Source organism: Idiotropiscis lumnitzeri, chromosome 10 (genome assembly GCF_059441095.1).
Source record: "Idiotropiscis lumnitzeri isolate Australia: NSW breed Sydney's pygmy pipehorse chromosome 10, RoL_Ilum_1.0, whole genome shotgun sequence".
Classification (NCBI taxonomy): Eukaryota; Metazoa; Chordata; class Actinopteri; order Syngnathiformes; family Syngnathidae; genus Idiotropiscis; species Idiotropiscis lumnitzeri.
The window spans coordinates 11,807,568-11,827,471 of record NC_142400.1 but is presented as its reverse complement, the minus strand read 5'-3'; the positions used below and the strand labels follow the sequence as shown (position 1 = coordinate 11,827,471).

Below are 19,904 nucleotides of genomic sequence, written 5' to 3'. Positions count from 1 at the left end.
TCTGCTGTCTTTGCTCAGGCCATGTATGTGCATGTTGTGCTTTTCATGGCTGATGGCGTTCAACAGGGGAGCATGCCGTTAGTTAACCTGCTGTATGGTCAAAAATCAATTAAGAGTTTTATATAAAATCAATTGTTTTTTTAACACAATTCACTCAGTTACAAGGATATCATTTTAATGTTCGGGAAATAATTTAATATGAAATAATAATTTGACGGCTTCGTTTAACAGTATTTTACATCTTAAATTTTAAAATGCATTGTCATGTTTGCCTAAGTGCATATTCTGTTCCAAACCTGATGCCCTCTGGCAGGCGCTACAGGTGCATCAAATCAAGGACCAATAGACGGAGAAACAGTTTCTTTCCGAGAGCCATCTCCATTCTAAACTCTCACACACACACACGACCACCCTTACCTTGCAGAACAGCAACGTGATGTGTCTTTATATATCCTATTCAGTATTATTTTCCATTGCACTAACTATTCTCTTATTTATCTAATTTATATATTTATCTGAATTATTGTTGTATTGCACTGGAGAGGGGAGCTCTCTAATCTCGTTGCTCACTTGAGTACAATGACAATAAAGGGATTTCTGATTCTGATTCTGATGGACTTGTTCCAAATCCTCCATTATCTACAAAAATCAATTGATCAAGTCTTTCAAATTCTTTCCTCTTTTTTTCCCTTTTCTCATGAGTGACTCGGTGGCCTTGAGTCTGGTTTGCAGAGTGTGTCCAAGTAAGGGGAAAATATTGCTCAGTCTTAGAGGACGGACGCTCACTTCTCACCAATTCCAATCTGGACACGTTGTTTTCCTGCATATTTCTTCCACTAGAAATTATAGAGTCCCATAATGAGAAGTTATGTGAAATGTTGTAAAATACAGGTTCCTTCTCAGTGCCTGTCAAAAGGCCTTCAAATACTTTTACACATTGTTATGCACATTTGTGGTTGTGCAGTTTCTCAGCAGAGGAATCCCGCAATAAGACTTCTGTAGTCTAATTACTGTTGAAATGTGTTATAAACATGCCGTTTTCAAGCAATAAAAAAAATGTAAGTGTGGAAAGCTTGCTGTACAAATAGAAGTGCTTTGACCGTGTATATTGTGCAGATACACCATACATTGGAGGGAGATAGCACAGTTCAATTGAAAATTGCATAGTTTTTATTTTTAGTCTTTCTGCCTTGACTGGCTGCCTGGTCAGTGGACCACAGTACGGTGGTTGAAGGGAGAGGCTAAGGCTCAGTGTGAGAGCGCACAACTTGTGGTTGCCTCTCTGGACTTGGTCACAGCACAGGGCCACCATGGGTTCAAATCCTGGGTGGGGGACAGCTAAGAAAAACCTTCACTGCCCTTGATGTGATAACACTACTCTTGGATTTGTTCACATTTGTCTACCCGAGGAAATGCTTGAATCTGACACAAAGGGCGATTTACTTAAAGTAACCTCAGGCACGTTCTAAATCTTCCCTACTTGTCTTGGTCACTTAAAAATGCACCTTTAGTGATGTCAAACTTTCTTTCTGCTGCTCGATTGTGGTTTTCAACTGCGAATGTCACTACTTGCAGCTTTGTAGTGTGCAGAATATGATTGTTTTGAGGGGCATTTTTGTTCAGTCATTCTCAGTTGTCTTTTTACGGAGTAGGAGGCAGCGGTGCATAAGACAGGTATGCCCTCACCTGGCTGTCGGTGAAATTTATTTTTCATGTGTTTCCAAGTAGTAGGCGATATAGGTGCATAAGTCTCGAAACTACATCATCCGCAAGGGGGGATCTTGCAGTTTTCCTACCAATGTCATTTACGGACCCCGGCCTATTTCTGTTTCTGCAATGTCAAGCATGGCTCAGACCGCCCAATTTTGATAAATATGAAGAATCTTGCTAGGATTGGCCGGGAAATATCTTTCACAATGGCAGACAAAGGCACAGGTGCAAACACCCTGCTATGTCCAATTCTACCTGTGCAAAATCTATCAAAAGAAAGAAAACTCCACCCATGCTGAGAGTTAGACTGCGCTTTGCGGTAGACTTGCACTTGGCATGAAAATAGGGCCCGGGGTATTTGTTGAGAAAAAAAAAAAATGGTTACACCCGGTTATTGTGCACTGGCAACATTTGGTGCCAGGGAAACATGTTGGAATGAGTTGAGAGCTTCAGTTAGCCACACTCTACTGTAGTTTTTTGCCAGCCGCTTGTGCCAGCACTTGATCGCTATCCCTGCAGAATGGGGGGGGGTTTAGCTGTCAAATCTATTTTCCCCTTTTTGGTGTCTGTCTCTCATAGTGTCTTGACACGTTTCATGTGACTGTCACTCACATTTGCGTTAGAGGCAAGTTAGTCTCTCGGCACAAATAAATGGTCAGCCCAACTTTGGTGTGTATGTCTGGATGTGCTCGTCTGTAATTTGCAGTCTGGAGAAGCGCTCTCAAGCCTCATCTTTCTTTACTCGGCTTAGCTGTCCTCACTTGCTTTCTTTCTGTCTGCCTGTTTCGATTGCCCACTTAACTTTGGGGTAGAAAAAGTAATCCAAATCCGCACAAGTAATAGGATTAAAGTACAGTGCATTTGTATACTTTGTCTTCATAGGGACATTTAAAATGTCCTTAATAAATATATTCATCATTCCGCTCTCCTCAGAATGTCAACAAAAATGTTTCAGACCTGCAAATACGTGGTCAAATTAGAATTTCCAAATTCAATTCGATATGATTTATGACTCACAATTCACTTTGATACATTCATGTTCTAACAATTTTACTTTCATATGGAAGACATTCTCAGAAGACGCAATGCTGCAAATAAAAATGTCTTGCTCTAACTTGGCACAATCGTAAAAATATGAATATTTACGCTAAGAATCGAACCCTATGCAGTTACATTAAACATGTATGTCTTATTTTTAACATGCCCTGATCAAAACAATAAATAATAATGTAAATCATTTCCAACCGCAGGGCAGGCTGTGTAAATAGTGTCAAAAATATACTGTAAACTCCCGACGTTCACATTCCTGACTGTCTAACAAAGTTTCAGTTCATTGCTGTCTTCGTTTTTTTTTTTTTTTTTTTTTAGACCCCCAAACTTCCAGACATCTGCTTTCAGGCTTGTCGCCGCTGATTTCAGTGTTTCCGCCATTGTTGTTTTGATTCGCTTCTCTCGCGTGAATTTATGGGGAAAAAGGATTTCCGTATGGATTTCAGATTTTACGGAGCGATATTGGGCTCTCTGAAAAGGAAAATTGATTTGAGTCATCATTTTCTTTTTAAAACGCAGCTCTAGTCACCGTAGTTGTGAGTCTTGCCCACTATAATCAACTGATGAAAACACCTAAAAACCTGACAAATCAAACCTCGACAAACCTCTTTTGTGTGACAGTTAATCAAGGAGAGAAGTACAAGAGATAAGAGACACCGCTCTGCCAATCTGCTCCCAAATTTGTCGTTGTTAAGTGCTGACAGGAGCTGATAAGCAGTTCCGAGACGCATCATATACTTTACATGGTGCTCGCATGATCAGTGCACTTTGAGGGCAGACGCTACATTGGTGACAGGAAGAGGTCAATGACATAATTCAGAGCAAGACAGGAGTAGGAGGAGGATTTTGTGGGTAAAGAGCCATTTGAAAATGTCATCAGCAACTTCAATAGAGACAGCAGGCACTCCAGTTGCATGTGCTTTGCAAGTGAGGCAATAAGTTGCGGTAATTAAAAAAAAAAAATGCAGTCGCTTCATCAAATTAGATGAAAGATTAAAATTTGTGAAGGATCTACAAGCGATGTTTAAAATAAATGCCGCATGACATATTCCACATTGTTGACAGTCCCAACGTGCTTTTGAGGTTACAAACTGCGTGCAATAAATTGCGTAGTAAGAATCAAGTGAAAATATGGATCATGCGGCATACAAAGGCGTGCTTATTTTAAGACCTACTGTTTCATTCGTTTGCATTATTGCTCTGTTTTTTTTTTTTTATAAAACTGTTGCACAAATTTGTGAACTCAATCAGAACCCGAGGACTCCCTGTAGGGAGAGCGTATGCAGGTTTCCGTTTAAAGACAATGCAGTCTTTAAAAAAAATAATAATAATAAATAAATAAAATAAAAAATAAAATCATATATATATATATATATATATAAAACCTTATATATAGGGTCTGAACAAAAATCTAAAAACTGTTCAATTAAAATTGTATACTTATACTATACTGTTCGATGTACTTAATATGTTTCTCCCTCCACTGCAGCCTGATGACTGTGCACTTCAGTTGTCTCATAATGGAAGCTATCTGGACTTGGAGTCGACGCTGGCAGAGCAAAAAGACGAACTGGAGGGATTTCAAGAGGAAGGAGGGTACGATCATTTCCTTTGTCTCTTTGTGTTTTCACTCTCTTTGCGGTGCTTTAATGCGGTTTTAGTGCAACAATGTCTTCTCAGTATGAAACAGTTTGTTCAAATTTGGAAAATTATCCTTCTCATGAAGCTCAGCTGATTGATCTCACGTTCCCAAACTTGGCTTCAGGAAGCTAAACTAGTGTGTCAAAGAGTTGAAGCGTTTGTCTTTGCCCCTCCAGAAGTCTTTCAGCACTTTTCTTGTGGAAAAATGCTGTTTCAAGTTGCATCTGTGATTTGTTTCTTAAATCATCGACCATCCAGCCATTTTATACTGCATATCATGTTTCCTGTATCCTAAACTCATTAACTACCAGCCGAGTAAAAAAAAAAAAAAAAAGAAAATTGCACTTTGACGTCTTTAGCCGTCAATGGTAGTGAATGAGTTGGATCAATAAATCATTAGTGAACGTGCATTTGAACTTCTTAGGGCCGAACGCAATCACATTGGGAAGTTGATCGAACCGTCATCATAAAAACTTCGATATTTGTACAAACAATGTAATGCGATAATGCATAAAATATAAATTCTAGATAGCTGGCGGTGCTATGAAAGATAATTTGCACCCTGTCTGATTTTTTTTTTTCATAATTATCTCACTTCAGTGTTTTATTGCAAAACCAATTTGAATATCTATCACTAAAAAGGATGACACATCGGTTGTTATGTGCGGTTGTCACTTTCAATGATAGAGTGACATTTTTTAAGTGAATCCAGGACTTGTTGTTCAGCCTCGACATTGAATTTGCATTTGAATTGGAGGGTTGACCGTACGGGTTCTGCTCTGTCACCGCCGACATAACCGGCATTTGTTTGTACCTAGGTTGGAATGTGTCGAACTTATGTTAACGTTGTCGCACACGTATGTTAAATTCTCATAAGCAACACACGTCTACGACATAAATACAAAACATTTTAATTAAAAACAATAACTATCCCGGGAACCAAACGTGCCGCTTGATGACATATTTTGGGACGGCTATGGAAACTATTTGTGTGCTGTCCGTACAATTGAAATGTCATAATTACAGTAACGATATGAAAAGCACTGCTCAGCCAAAGAGTAAATTGAAAATAGAAACAACCCAATCATGAAAAACAGCGAGTACCGTGTTAACTGAGTTTACGTTCTTGTGTTGCACGTCAGCATATTCTCAATCGCAACCTCGAAATGTTGGCGCCGTCATAAACTGAACACTTGGTGTGAAATGCTATCCATGGTAAGTTTGCGTGCTACTTCTTTATCAGGGTAAAGAAACAAGTTGGTTAAGAGTTTCCAGGACCCCCGCAAGTCCACGTCCAATAAAATGCCTTGGCCACGAGTCAACAGTGATGTCATTGCAACCACTTAAGAGGTGTGGACATGTTTCATGAGTAATTGCCCTCATCACAATCCAGTTACCTCGCTGTTCTCATTAGAAGTGACTCCCAGCATCTAATATGTTTTGTCGTGACATACTTTCTAGACCTGGATGAAGAAGAGAACATTTGGAAATTATGTTTGTGTTTTTTTATTCACTTTTTTGGCCAGGTTCTTTATTGACTCCATATGTTTTATTCACTGTGGATTGTGTTGACGTCTCCACTCATATAGAGGATCACGATCCAAAGGTTGGCATGCGCTTTCCTGGTCGGCTGGACCACAAACATGTGGCGGATTTATTTATCTAACGTGGAATTCACATGCTGCTCTCCAGACGACTGTCCTTCCCCAATTGCAAGTCAAGTGAAATGTTTTGAAGCTTATGGGAAGCTGGTGAGAGCCGTGAGGTTAAAGTGGTCCGCGTCGTCCCTCCTCACTGATCCAGCCTGCCAAGGCGTACGTCTTGCCAGCTGGCACAAGCTGGCATGGATGTGTGTCATTAAACCCACACTGTGTTGTCTGAGGAGGCTGGGGGAGGTGAGAGGAGTGGGGGGGTGGCCAGCCAATTATTTTGTAAAAATAGGGCAGTAGACCTCCTGGCTTTTTATGGCAATGATATGTGCAAGAGTACACCACCCGCCCTGCGTGGTCTGTTGTTGATTTGATGACCATTACTTCTGATGAGGCCTTTTGCTTTTATAAGTCACGTATATAAGAACCAACTAAAGGAGTCCAAAGTAGTTAAGATGTTGATCACATTTTACGTCTGTGCCAAATCATACACGTTGACCTTGGTATAGCACCACTGCACTAACAAGCAGAGGTAACTAGCAGACTTTTTTTTTTTAAAGCTTAGCCATTATTCGGTTGGCTATTAAATGCAACTGTAATTGATATTAATGACAGGTTACATTCCAGGGGCGCCTGTGTCATACCTCGGGTGTTCACAATCATATTAAAGTCTGGTCCTCCTGACAGAGTCAGGAGATATCCATATCACAAGAGCTCACAGGCCGTAATCACTTCCACACCACCGAATGAAGCTCGGCTATAGAAGATTGCGTCTCGTAAATCCCCCATCCCATCACGGATACAGCGCCTCTTTAAGTTATAAATGGAGCGTATAGTCCAGGCATACGCTCCGACACATGTGCGCAGCTTTAGGTAGTCAGAGTGGCATTTAGGGATCTTGCTTTGATGGTTCAATTGCGTCCCATTCGCAGCGCCCGTCATTTGTGGACTGAGCAACAAAAGTGTGTGACAGTTGTTTTAGGATCAGATGACATTTGATGAGACTTGCCTTATCATGAAGTCATCTATACAAGTCGGCTCTGAAGTTTAACAGTAGACAAATTGTTAGGCCAGTCCCAGTAGGTCTTACTCTCCCCTTCATTCCGAGATGATCATAATTTCCTTGTATGACCCTGCATTGCGATTACTTCCCCGACGTTGTGAATAATTTTTGGTTCTTCTTACATGATGTAGCTGCCGGACAAAGCAATCCCATTGATTACATGACAAATGAACATGTTGGATTAGTGGTTAGACCCTGGTTCTCCAGGTTCTCTGGTTTCCTCCCACATTCCATAAACGTGCACGTTAGCTTATGTGAAAAGTCCAAAATGTCCCAAGGTGTTTCTGGTTGTTTGTCTAAATATGCTGTGTGGTGGGCTTGCTACTACTCCAGGTTGTATCCCACTTCGGGCAGCTGGAAGAGGTCCACTGTTGACCCGAATGAGAGCAAGTGATATAGATGGATAGTATGACACGTTTACGTTATGTTCCACTGACCAATAAGTGGTAAAGCACGCTTCTTACATCCATGCTAGGTAGCAATATGCTTAAAGACGGTATGGTGAGTCTTTTTAAGTGAAGCGTGTCACAGCAAGGAAGGTAAACATTACAAGTCGTCACTCGACCACATACTGTACATGTACAATCGGAAATATATCTAAAACAGCTTTTTTGATTGCCATTCATGGAATTATTAAGTGTTTTGGATATTCTGGACAAGATCGTATGAGTCAAACATATCAAAATCCAATTGTTCATGTTGCGATCGCTGCAGGTTTCTTGTCACGTTCTTTCGACTCTCTAAAGACTGCTCGGCTTTCATGCTTTTTCATTTTGCCTTGACCCACTTGGACGTCACAGATGGACTCCAGCGCGCATTTGATTTCATTTGAAGGAGGAGAATGAATTTACCCTCGTGAAATTTAACATCAAGGGGGGGAATAAAATACTACTTGGCTGCTTTGTGTGCAGGGCTGCTTTAGGGTATCGTAAACAGTGCAGTGTAGCGTAGTCATTGTTTTGTGTGTGCGTGTTCACAAATACAGTATAGACGCCTGGTCAGTGGTTTAAGAGGTTTCTTCCTCACTGCGTAAACTGTCGCTCAGCCTGATTTTTCACTCTCGGGATTCCTGGTAAGTCATTCATGGGGATGTGATCCTACCAGAAATGTTTTTAGCATTTCAGTCACGTTGATCTTTTAAATGCAAACTTTCCATTAATGAAGCCCTTATTTGCCCACAGTTTGCTATATTTATTTGATGTTTATGTCAAATGAGTCATGTAATAAAGCTTACGATAAATCCTTTAGTTCTTTTCTCCCAGTATTAAAAATTCCAATTGGTTGGAGTCAATAATGATTTTTCAGACTGGTGACCTCTTAGAAACGACCGTTATGTTTAATTGGACTTGGCGTGATCAGCCATCACCTGGGCATGCATTGAGGAATTTTGGATCGAGAAGCAAACATAAAGTTTATTAGGTACCACTTGAAGTTCATCACAAGGAGTACTTCTGCGGCCTGACTTCTACACGAAAGCCCCGTTCTTTGTTGGATTGCCCAGTTTTCATATTTAATTGGAGAAGGGGAGGGCCTCTCTTCTATTCCGTGCGTGTTTGTTTAATTTGATAATGAGCACGCTGGCCTGTGTAGCCTCAGGTGCAGTAAAGGGATACTGTTGCAGTGAAGCCGACAGAAAGCAGACGTTCGGCACTAAAGGGTTCTGGTTACCCTTTTGGATTAAGTCCCTGTTTGCCGTCTCATCTCGGCAGCGGTGTTGACAGATGTTGATCCTGTCTCACATCTGCCTGTTGCTTGCTATTATATTTGCTAAATGGCGGCGGTGTGCGGACGTCCTCCCGCTGCGTAATCTGCTCGTGCGCACGCTGGGTCCAGTCTCCTACTGGTTGGAGCAGGAAAGATGTCAGCTTGGATGAGCTGGGTAGTATTAATGCTTTTTTTTTTTTTTTAGAGCAAGGCAGTATTGTGAGCTGAGTCTTTGTCTACTGTCAGGTCCATTGCGGTTTGAGTGTCACTAACAGACTTCTGTCTGGTGCAGTGCCAATCAGTGTTTTTTTTTTGTTTTTTTTTTACATTCCTTGAGCAGCAAGAATAAAAGCTCATTTGTCAGAGCTGAATTGGTGTAGTTGGACACTGTCTCTGCTGTGCTCTTCACCAGAGTTGTGTTTACTGGGCTTCTTTCTGTGATTTGTTTGTAGAGAAGGGGGATGATAAAGCCTCAATTTGTCATTCAAATGGGTGCCAGAATTTCTATTGAAGAAGGTAACATATAAGTGTGATAGCGGGCAAAGCAGCATTCATCAAATATATTTCACGCCGTTCTCATTGATCACTGTGTGAAGATTTCATTAAAGAGTGGTGCTCTCTTCCCAACATTTTACTGAGAGAAGGGACATTTTTTAAGCTTCAGAAAACATGATTGAGCTGTGATTGGTCGTTACCTGAGGCCTGAGCCATTATAATGTCATTTTCCGTCCACAAAAGTGACAAAATGGCCGTCACATGAGGTGGCTAAAAACAGGTGGATTTTACTGCTTATCTCATATTCCACAAATGCAATATTAATCAGAATGCCATGTTTAGATGAGTGAAGGCACATAAAACATTTTTTTGCAAACAATTTTTGGGGGGTTGACTTCCCCTTTAAGAATGACTGTTGTGCCTCAATTAATCACCAAATGAGCATCTCTGTCAAACAGAAGCCTCCCTTTTCCCATTACAAAAAAGGGGTAGTAATTGCAGGTCTCTCAAGTCGCATTTGGTAGTAGACTGCTCAGCTGTTTTTACTCTGTGGCTAACTCTGTTGCTAACCAAAAACGTAATTAATAATCTTTCAGATGAATTGGGATGTAGTTTTACTCCATTAGTGTTCCAGTAGACTGTGAGATGATCGCTCGTCTCACTCTGTTTGTGTTCATGGTAGTTTTTTTTCTTGGATTCCACAATTTTCAAATTGTAACGTCTACTCTGTCCTAATGTTGAAGAAGCATCCACAGGTATGAGAGGCACGACATAAATCATTACTCTCATCACTGAATTAACTGTTCATTTTTTTAATGTCTTCACACAGCAGGCCTTATCCTTTTAAAACAACCTTACAGGAAACTTCAGACGTAAATCCCAGAGTAGGCTTTTGAGCGGAGAAGTGAATAGCTTTGTGGTGAACTGCCGGCATCTTTCTCTTTGATTGTCACTCAGACATTGTAAGCTGTTGACAGGATGGTGATCGAGTCTTTGCGTGTCTCCATTAACACCGTGGGCGGGGTTGACCCGTGGGCTTCTCCCATCCTTCATTTTCACCCATGGAGACCTTTTCCTTGTTGTGCTGCTTGCCCGGCTTCTTTTTGTTTTCGAGCAGCTGAAAAAATAAGAGGTTTAAATACAATCTATGTTTTGGGATTTTCCATTTCACACATTTTACTCTATTTTCTTATTAGCGCTTTTAAGTGCAGCTGTGAATATGTGTTTTGATTTTATTCATTCTGTTTCTGTGTTAATCAACACACACATTTGTATTTATTTTTCTTTCCAGGAGAGGCAGAAAACACAACCTCATACTTCGAACGCAGCTGTCAGTCAGAGTCCACGCTTGCATCGGTGAGTACTGTAAACCCACACTGCACATTTCTCACCCTATAATCGTGAAATTTGTGCTACATCACTTGTGTGGTATGAGCTTCCAGTACCGCCTGGCCATTACCAGCAGCTTTTTTTAAAATTTTTATTGCTGTTACATACAATGCACAGTGGCAGCTTTTGGGGAACAGCTTGAATCTTAATTTGAGTGCAAATTACCAACATTTCAACGACAGTCTGCAAAGCTGCACACTGGCGCAGGGCACAGATTGAAAACATTTTGTTTTTAAAGTTACTATGTTCTGTCACTTTGTTTTATTGGGTCTCGTGATGTCTGAATAATGGGAGGGACCTTGCTCAAAGAGCTGAGTGAAAACACATGCAGACGTGCCCGCTTGTGACATACATACACACATGCACGCACGCACGCACGCAATGAACATATCAGCAGCTGCTTAAGCTTTTAATGATATAAAGTCAGTCGTGTTTTGGCATATGCTCCTGGTTAACAGATTCTTTGCACTTATTTACTTACTGATTTTCAATAGAACACATGGTGGAACACGCGTACGCTGAATTTTGATTTGTAATTTAGATTTTTTTGTCCCTTGGGAAGTTTACTGAAGTAGGGCAGTAATACCTAGTGGGAAGTTTTCATATTCCAGAAACATGCATGTTCAGTGAAATAGGCGTAATTATAAATGTGAATGGTTATAGCGTGCCCTGTGACGGACTGGTGGCCAGTCAGAGTCAGATATGCTCCGGCTTATTTTGCTCCTAATGAGGACAAACGCTACAGAAACTGGATGGCTGCATGGACTAAAGTAAACAGTCACTGTGGTCTGGGAACTAGTTGTTACTGTGTCAAAGTATTCTGATGATTTGTTCTCCTTACTTGGACATGACCTCAACTCGAATGGATCCTTCACATAAAAAAAATGTTGGGTTGTTTTTCTAACACACTCGCTGGGTAGCAGTAGATTTCGAGCGGATATGGTTACTTCTACAAGAGGTTGTGTTCATTATTCTTTTGACCCAGCAGATTGGGTCCAAGATTGGATTTGGACTAAAGATCTGAAGATGGTCACCATTTTGGACAGATGTATTGAAGACATTCAATGTAAGATCCTTGAAAAAATTTTGTGGTGGTTGGATGGCTTCGTAGGTAGCACCGGTAACCTTGGACATGGGTATTGGTGATATAATCCCAGTTGATGGTAAAATCCAAGTCGGTCTGTAAGCAAGCACATTTACGGATAGACAAGTGTGCCTCCTTTCTTGCATACCTTGCAGTAGTGACCAACATGTATTCTACTGGAAGATAGTCCAGTCCAAATCTGATTTAGCGCTTAACCTTTCCTTTACCCACTAAATTGTCATGATAACATGTTGACTAGAATACCGTAGGTGTTTTCGACTGTGAAGTTGCTCCACAGAGCTTTACTCAGTCCTCCTGCTGTTGCTTGGCTGATCTTAACGCAGCCTGCAGAGAGCTAGACAGACTTGCTGCTCTTCCCTAAGTGGATGATGACCGTCTTTCTCTTTAAGTTGACAACCACCTGTTGCCCTTCCCCAGTCATGCCCTGAGACTTCCCGTGAGGCTATCTGATTTATTCCTTCCAGCCAAGGTGGTCACTGTTACTGTAAATTGTCCAGACATTTGAGCCTGATTTTATCTGACTGGAGGGTTTACCCTGAAGCCCCATAAGTGCAGCATTACGAGGTGATTTTCCGCCTCAACACAGGAGCAACACAAAAGCCGTTGGTTTGCTGGAGGCAATGTACATATATATATATTTATCGATATATACGGTGGTTTGTGTGAGCCAAGATTGGTTGTTACCTCAGCCCTCGACATGTGATGTAATTTTCAGTTGACAGTCAATTGTGTTTTTAATGGTGTTAATTGTACATGGAAAATAATGAAGTGGTCAAATTCATTATTGAAATTTACTGTTGAAAATTAAAAAATTAGTCAAGTATCCCTTTAAGTGTGTTTTATTTTTAATTGTGAAGATCCACGTTCAAAAAATTAACTGAGCAATGTACTGGCGGTTTGAATGTGTCATAAACCACCGGAAGACCTAATCCAGCTTTACCTAATCGCGACCATTATCACCCACATACCGTAGTGTCCAACAACTAGGCCTCTGCAGGGACCTGGCAGACGTTTTTGCAACAAAGCTGGGGCAAGGAAAGTAGCCACCTAAATGAAATGATATATTAAACTTCCTTTTATTGATCCGGTTTGGCAGCTGTAATTTCTGATATGGTGAAATTGTATTTTTTTTTTTTGCTGTTTCCTCACTATGAGTTTTTTTTGTAAACAAATCCAAAATGAATTACATTAATTAAAAAAAATAACTTTCCATGGCAACATGTCCAAGGAGCCTTCCATGGTGGGAGTTTAAGTCATCGAAATAAAAAAATACAAACGGAAGACTCACAACATGGACCAATATCCTTCAAATATGAATCTGCGCTTTGAGGATGGTCTCCATAGCTCCGAAACATGCATCCCAAATGAAGAATGAAAAATGTTCCAATAGGAAATTATAATGAAATTCGAATGAGTTGTGGTCACACAGACCAATGTGTTCACTACACAGATATGAATAATTGTGCTTAGTAAGTGTTGGGCAAACCATAATCACATTTGTAGTGGATTATCTGACTTGTCTTTTACAACCTCTTATAATCCCAACTCAAAATGTGATTCATTGTGGCTGCTGATGACTCGGGTTGCTCTTCAGACTATAATTTTGTCAAATTGATAGTTTTGATCTTCATGTTTACAAATGGAAACTCCAGCTAACAATGACACTAAAAATGGAATTCAATGAGTAGTGCAATTTCTTTTATAATTCTCTTGCAAACCCTGTGGACAGTTCTTTGCAGCTGACAGAATCTTTGCATACTGTGAAATGTGGCCTTTATAATGCTTTTTAATGGTTTGTTTATATGCGTGATTATATGTAACCAAATTAAGTTCTGAACCACTTTGGTGAGGAAATTTAGAGTCATTTTATACGACGTCACCAGCACCGCTTCAAAGGGCTTTGAGGGTGAAGATTTTTTTTAAGGTTACGATTTGTTTTAAAGTCCGGTTTCGGATAATGTCAGGCAATTGACTCTCGAGGCGAAGATCCAGTGTTTTCCACACTTGGTGCCAGACGGGTGCTAAGTTTGTTGATCTTGTGGGCACCTCAAAAGAAAGCACCAGCTGTGAAGACCCCCATAAAAACGAGATCAGTTTGAAAAATCTGAAGTTGTGATTTTGTCCAAGACTGCTAATTGTAAATGAGTTAATGGTAACATTCATTTATTTGTTTCACTATGAAATACTACATTATTTAATAAGTACAAGATTTTATGACTTTGTGCTGTTCATGTCAGAATTTTCAGTGAATTTAAAGGTGAGGTTTATATTGCATAACTTTTTTTTTTTTGTTGTTGCTTTTGCAGTCTTTATCAGGTCGTCTCATCAAATTTCTCTCCTTGTTTCTGCGACCAGAGCACGCAAACGAGCAGGCACGCTCTAGTTCAAAACACGCATATCACATGGCACCTCGGGGACTCAGTGGAAGATGAAATGGTCTATCTCTTCGAATTCCCTCCAAGAGACCCAAAATGGGATTACAGTCACCCTGGGAAGCCAACCCAAACAGCTTAGTGCCAGAGAGGGGAAATGCGAGGCAGCCAACTTCTCAGAGCGACGGGAGAGTGAACCAAGTCTTGATTCTCAAATCAGTGGAGGGATCGCTCGTATCACTCACCTCACACTTTTTTCCCTCAACTGTTTTTGTATTCTGTCCATTTGGCCACAAGCCCAACAGCCCCGTGCTGTGCGATAACAAAACAGCCTTGGTGCATGCTTCTTTTTTAAGCTGCAGTGCCGAAGATTGTTTTCCGTGTTGTCCCAGTGCCCTTGGAACAAAAACATTTTATCTTTAGGGAAAAATAGATGTAATTTTTGGGCTTTTTTTTTTATGCAGTTTACATCCACTACAAGGCCGGGATGACTACAACAGTGATTTGTCTAAGGACAATCACATGCTCATGTTCTCACACACTCATACAAAGGCATGCGCGTTTTAAGAAGTCATCTGGTTCCAGTTGAAAGGCCCCTCAGCACTGTTCCTCACCCATCCAAAAAGAAGAGAGCTGTCTACATTTCCATCCAAAGCGGGGTTTTAGTCTTTCGCTGTGGACAGGAGGGAGGGGGGGGACAAGCAGACTCCCCCAGTGACAAAGTTGTCAACATTGTGGACGATTTAGGCCGGTTCGGTTCAGTTCCCCACTGTATGGTTCAGATTGGTTGGCCCTGAATGTTGACCTGGCTTGTGTTGCTATGCTAAGGCATGTCGACAGAATGGTGATGGTGATGTGTGAGCCACAAAAATTGACAACAATACAGCTGCAACTTTGTAATGAAGTTAAACAAAGAGGATATACATGCTGGAAATATTAGTAAATATGTGAGTCATCTTCTGTGCTTAATCCTCACTATTTTGTGAAATTACGCTTTTGATATCCTTCCAATTCCCGTTTTAAAGCTCTTTGTGAAGTGATAGTCAGGTCTTCTCAATAACGGATGGCAGTGTATCTTCATTCCGTGCCAAAGAACTGTTTTGTACTACTGTAATCCTTAAAGGGGAAGTCAACCGTAAATTTTCTTTTCAAGAATATATTCTATGTAGGCCCACTAATCCAAACATGACATTCTTATTAATATTGCGTTTACGGAATATGAGTTAAGCAGTAAAATCCACCCATGTTTAGCCATCTCAGGCGGCGGCCATTTTGTCACTTATGCCGACTGAAAATGACATCACAGTTGCTCAGGGCTCAGCTAATGAACAATCATGGCTCTGCTTCAAAAAACGTGAGCTGTCATTGGTCGTTGCCTGAGCCCTGAACAACTACCCCATCCAATTGTTCAATCCATTTTTTTTTTTGCTTTGATTATCTCCTGTTGTGTGTTGAAACTGTTCGTATCCTTCATATGCAAAATAATTTAAAAACAAATCTTGATACATTGTCTAGCACGGCTTTATTGATGACTGACTGCTTAACAATAACCGGCCAAATAAAATGCTTCAAGGTGTTGTACTCGAATGTAGCAAGCTTTCACACATGTACACTCTCTTTGTAGATGTGAGCGTCTTCCAAATATTTCTATTTGGACTCTAATCCCCAAATTCTCATTTTGCGTTAACGGCCAATTCTCAACTCAGTTTGAGTCACCACATATTCGTGCACAGCCCTAACTATCAGCGATATCATTCATTCACCAATCAACCACAGAGCGAAAATCACCATACCGCAGTCAAATTCATTCTCTTGCCTGTAGCCCCCCCCCCCCCCCCACCCCCACTCTCCAGCAGCAAAACAGCTTTCAAAATTGTACAATATGCTTTGAGTTGCCTTAGAATAACCCACTCTAAACCGAGGCTGCCAATCACATTTGTAACTGACCATAAACCAGACTACAGCTGGTTAAAGTAACCCACGTTGATCACACATGGGTGGGATGGCACCGAGTGACGACCATGCGAAGCAGAGCATGCTGCGAAAGAGCTCAGCTATGAAACTCTCTCATTCCATGTTAAAGTGGACAGGTGTGTAACCTCAGTGGCCACAGGCTTTAAACAACTGCCCGCTCACTGGAAAGAACATCAGAGTGGTTTGTTTTCCTTCGACCAACGTGTATTTTAATTCTGCAGCATATAGTTTATTGTATTTTAATGTCAGGGTTTGTGGTGTTATTGAGCAAAGGCTCGAGTGCTTCTGCAAGCAACCAGTGTCCACCCGCTCGCTACATCCTTCATGCGAGGATGAAGAGTAGTGGTACTGGAAAAATAACGATTTTTCAACATACTATTGACTATCCAAACAAGCTTTCGATGTGGTAGTAAATCATGCTGAACTTCTACAAAACTGTCACGAAAGCATATGGATGAAACTTTATGTCAAAGCCTGTTTGGGCTGCTTTACAGATGGAGGGAAGCATTGCTTAAAGAGAACTACTCTTCTAATTGTGTCAGTATCATTATTCTTTAGCTAACCAGTACTGTATTTATGGTGTCCATGATGGTAGGCCACAGCAAATATGTAGCTTTAAAAGTTTTACGATCCATCGTGCTTGAATTTTGGCTCAGAATTTATGGTTGGCTCTACTAGAGGACCAGTACAGTAAAAACCCTGACGGCTAGTTCAATATGCAACTGGCCTTTAGCCAAATCCCAGTGTGACACTGAATTCCATTCCACATCCTACCTCACTTTTCTTTCCTTCAGCTTTGATGCCGGCCACATTGGAAGGAAACGTCAGATTGTCGCTCTGCATCGATCAAGAGAATAAGCCTAATAAGTCCCAAAACATATTTTCTGTTTGTCGTAACACTACTGTCATTCATGCGGTCTTATGTGAAGCATGGCTGTTATTTCTTCTCTCGCTTCGGATCAAGTGATGTTGCCTCAGCTGGCTAGCTTTGAATCATTTACATCGCCGTTTGGCTTCCAAAGGGGATTCATTGGATTTTTGTCACGTTTACGTGCTGAGATTGATCCAATGTTGAGCCTGACATCAGCTGGAAAAACTGCCACAGGTTTAAGATTAGAAGGATGTGACAATCTTATTCACATGGCTTGTCCCAAGTCCAACGTGGATGCCTTAAAACCCCGGAATGCCCCCGAAGACCCAAGCGCTGGAAATTACCCTTCATTCTTTAAGACCATTAACACTTATTAACTATCCAGGGACAAGGGATTTATTGTGGAGAAATATTTATTCTGTTTTTCATCGACACATTATGTGTGCTGCCTTTGTAATTGTGTTTCATTTCCTGTTAAAATCGCAGACTTATGAAACTAATCTTAGTTGTATAGTGTGATCGACGATATGGTGGAACATCGAAGACCGAGTCAACGCTAGCAGTTAACATGCACGGTCTTCTTCATGGCTATTCAGTGGCACAGTCTTCACTGCGCTTAATCATCCCTGGAGCTAGTGATGGGAAAAAGAAGCTTAAAATTTGCTTCATGAACCAGTTTTTTTGTATTTCCGAGTCCTCTAGATGGCACTGTTGGTTTAAATAAAGGGTTTAAAATATGGCAAGTCAGTGTGCTTTCAGTCCAATATTGAACAGAGACTGCCATCTACAGGAGTCCAGAAATACTACAACTGGTTCATAAAGCAGATTTGAGGCTTCATTTTCCCATCACTCCCTGGATCTATTAGTGATCGACTCCTGACTCAGTGTGGCGTTTTATTTAGCTGGCATAGCGCGCAAATACTCGGCAATGATGGCTACTTCATAAAACTAGATTCCGCGTTTTCTTCTTCTGCCGTTCTAAGCAGTTGGCAAGTAACTTCTGGTGTGCATTACTGCCACCCATGCTGGAGTCGGCAGTCTGCTACTGCTTTATAGCTTTTAGGGTGCATGGGTTTAGAGACACCACAGTAGTTTTATTGCCTCTTTCTAGAAGTTCTACAACAATAGTGGGTAGAGCAGGTATTCGTTTCGCTTTATCAACTGCAAACATGTCCAAGGCCAAGACAGAACTATGGCTGTTATTTTTAGCGGTGATGTAAGTTTCAAGTGCAAGCCAAGAGTGGGATAAATAATATTTATATTGCAGAGCCTATAATGAAACATAATATCCTTTTCAGCGTTATTTGCTCAGCTCCTTGCCAGTGCTGTCATTCTTTTCCCATCATAAAGAACACGAGGTGAATGAGGTTTCTGGAGAATAAAATGCAAAAACCCTAAAGTGTAGAATGCGAACGTAGCACTCAGACGTCTCGAACTAAAACGTTGCACAAAAGAGAGATGACCTCCATCGAGAGCACTAAGTATTTTTTTTTTTAAAGATTCACAAGATTTTCATTGAAAAAATCTCATTGTCATTGCAGACCTGCATCAAAATGGGTTATTCCTATGCAGAATCCCTTTCCAAAGATTCATTTTAGTTTGTTTATAATCTATTTGACACTCTTTGATTAAACGACTACCCAAAAAGCAAATCCTTATTGTAGCAAAACTACAAGGGTCACTGGGCCTCTCATCTCTGGAGCAAACAACACTGAAACACTCAATCCTCTTCTCTTCAATCCAGTCCATAACCTTTAAGTGGACCGCTCAAAGTGGCCTTAGCAGGATACGATTGGAGAAGTTTTGTATCTTTCCTTAAAGCAAATGAAAAGAGGCCGTGGATAGAAGGAAAGAGAGGAGGCGGTATGCTTTGTGGAGGCAACAGCCAAGAGCGCACTTAATCTGGTCAGCATTGCTCGACAAGCAGGGATGGCTCGCTCTCAACTGCAGGTTACAAAAATGTAGACTTTGCATGCTGCTGAAGTAGACAAGCGAAAGAGCAATATTTCTAAGGAATAGTTGACAGGTCTGTGTGTGATCAAGGAAAAAACACTGTATCTTGCCTTTGGTGGGGATTCTCTGTGCTCACCTAAGCGTCATTATATACATCCATCCATCCATCCATCCATTATCTGTTCTGCTTCTCTTCACGAGGGTCACGGGCGTGCTGGAGCCTATCCCAGCCGTCTTCGGGCAGTAGGCGGGGTACACCCTGAACTGGTTGCCAGCCAATCCATTATATACATGAAGCACTAAAATGTGTTGTTTAGACCTTTTGTATACAAGCCTGAATAGAAGCAATCCTTTCTTTGCTTTGTTTGGAAATCTGAACATGTTTGAATGGCTCTCTGTGTCTGCAAGTCTGTGTTCAACAGCCTCTCTGCTCTTTCTGCTCTGCGATCAATTCCTTTTGTTCAGCCGACAGAGCCCATATGGGATTTCACTTCGATCCTGTTGTTTGCACACAGATAGAAATGTAATTCATTCTTAAAACTTCGGCACTCATTTTAAAGGTTCGAGCCATGGTCCAGCTAATAAACTACTTTTTCCTCCCAATAGGACTTTTATCTCTTTTTTCCCTTTCCCCCCAAAATGTAACCCTTTTGTTAAAAAAAAAATATCAAAACATTTTTTCTTTTTTTTTTCTTTTTTTTTTTACCAATATCATGACTAAAAATTACAAAAATATATATCCATGATCATACCCCTTCTATATTTATTTAGACCAAATGTTTGAACAACTGTTTGGCAAGGAAGATAATGAAATCTAAACATTTCTTATTAACTATTTACAGCCATAATTTGCTGACCTCTTTCTATCAAACTTCAAATAAATTACACTGACACAAAGGCACTCTCAAAGTTAGTTGGACAAAGTCAA

General features: G+C 40.8%; 1 protein-coding gene across 5 annotated transcripts in view; it reads left to right on the top strand.

Annotated features, from left to right (window-relative positions):
• The window catches only part of fhod3b (formin homology 2 domain containing 3b), an 80,641-nt gene that overhangs the window by 2,287 nt on the left and 58,450 nt on the right, over positions 1 to 19,904 (top strand). For 4 of the 5 annotated variants that reach the window (XM_088306748.1, XM_088306747.1, XM_088306746.1 and 1 more), the window contains exons 2-3: positions 4,250 to 4,356; positions 10,604 to 10,668. In XM_088306748.1, coding sequence (XP_088162874.1) covers positions 4,250 to 4,356; positions 10,604 to 10,668 — 172 coding nt within the window. Of the gene's footprint in view, positions 1 to 4,249; positions 4,357 to 10,603; positions 10,669 to 11,689; positions 11,768 to 19,904 lie in introns of those variants that run through there. The other variant, XM_088306749.1, reaches the window with a different exon arrangement.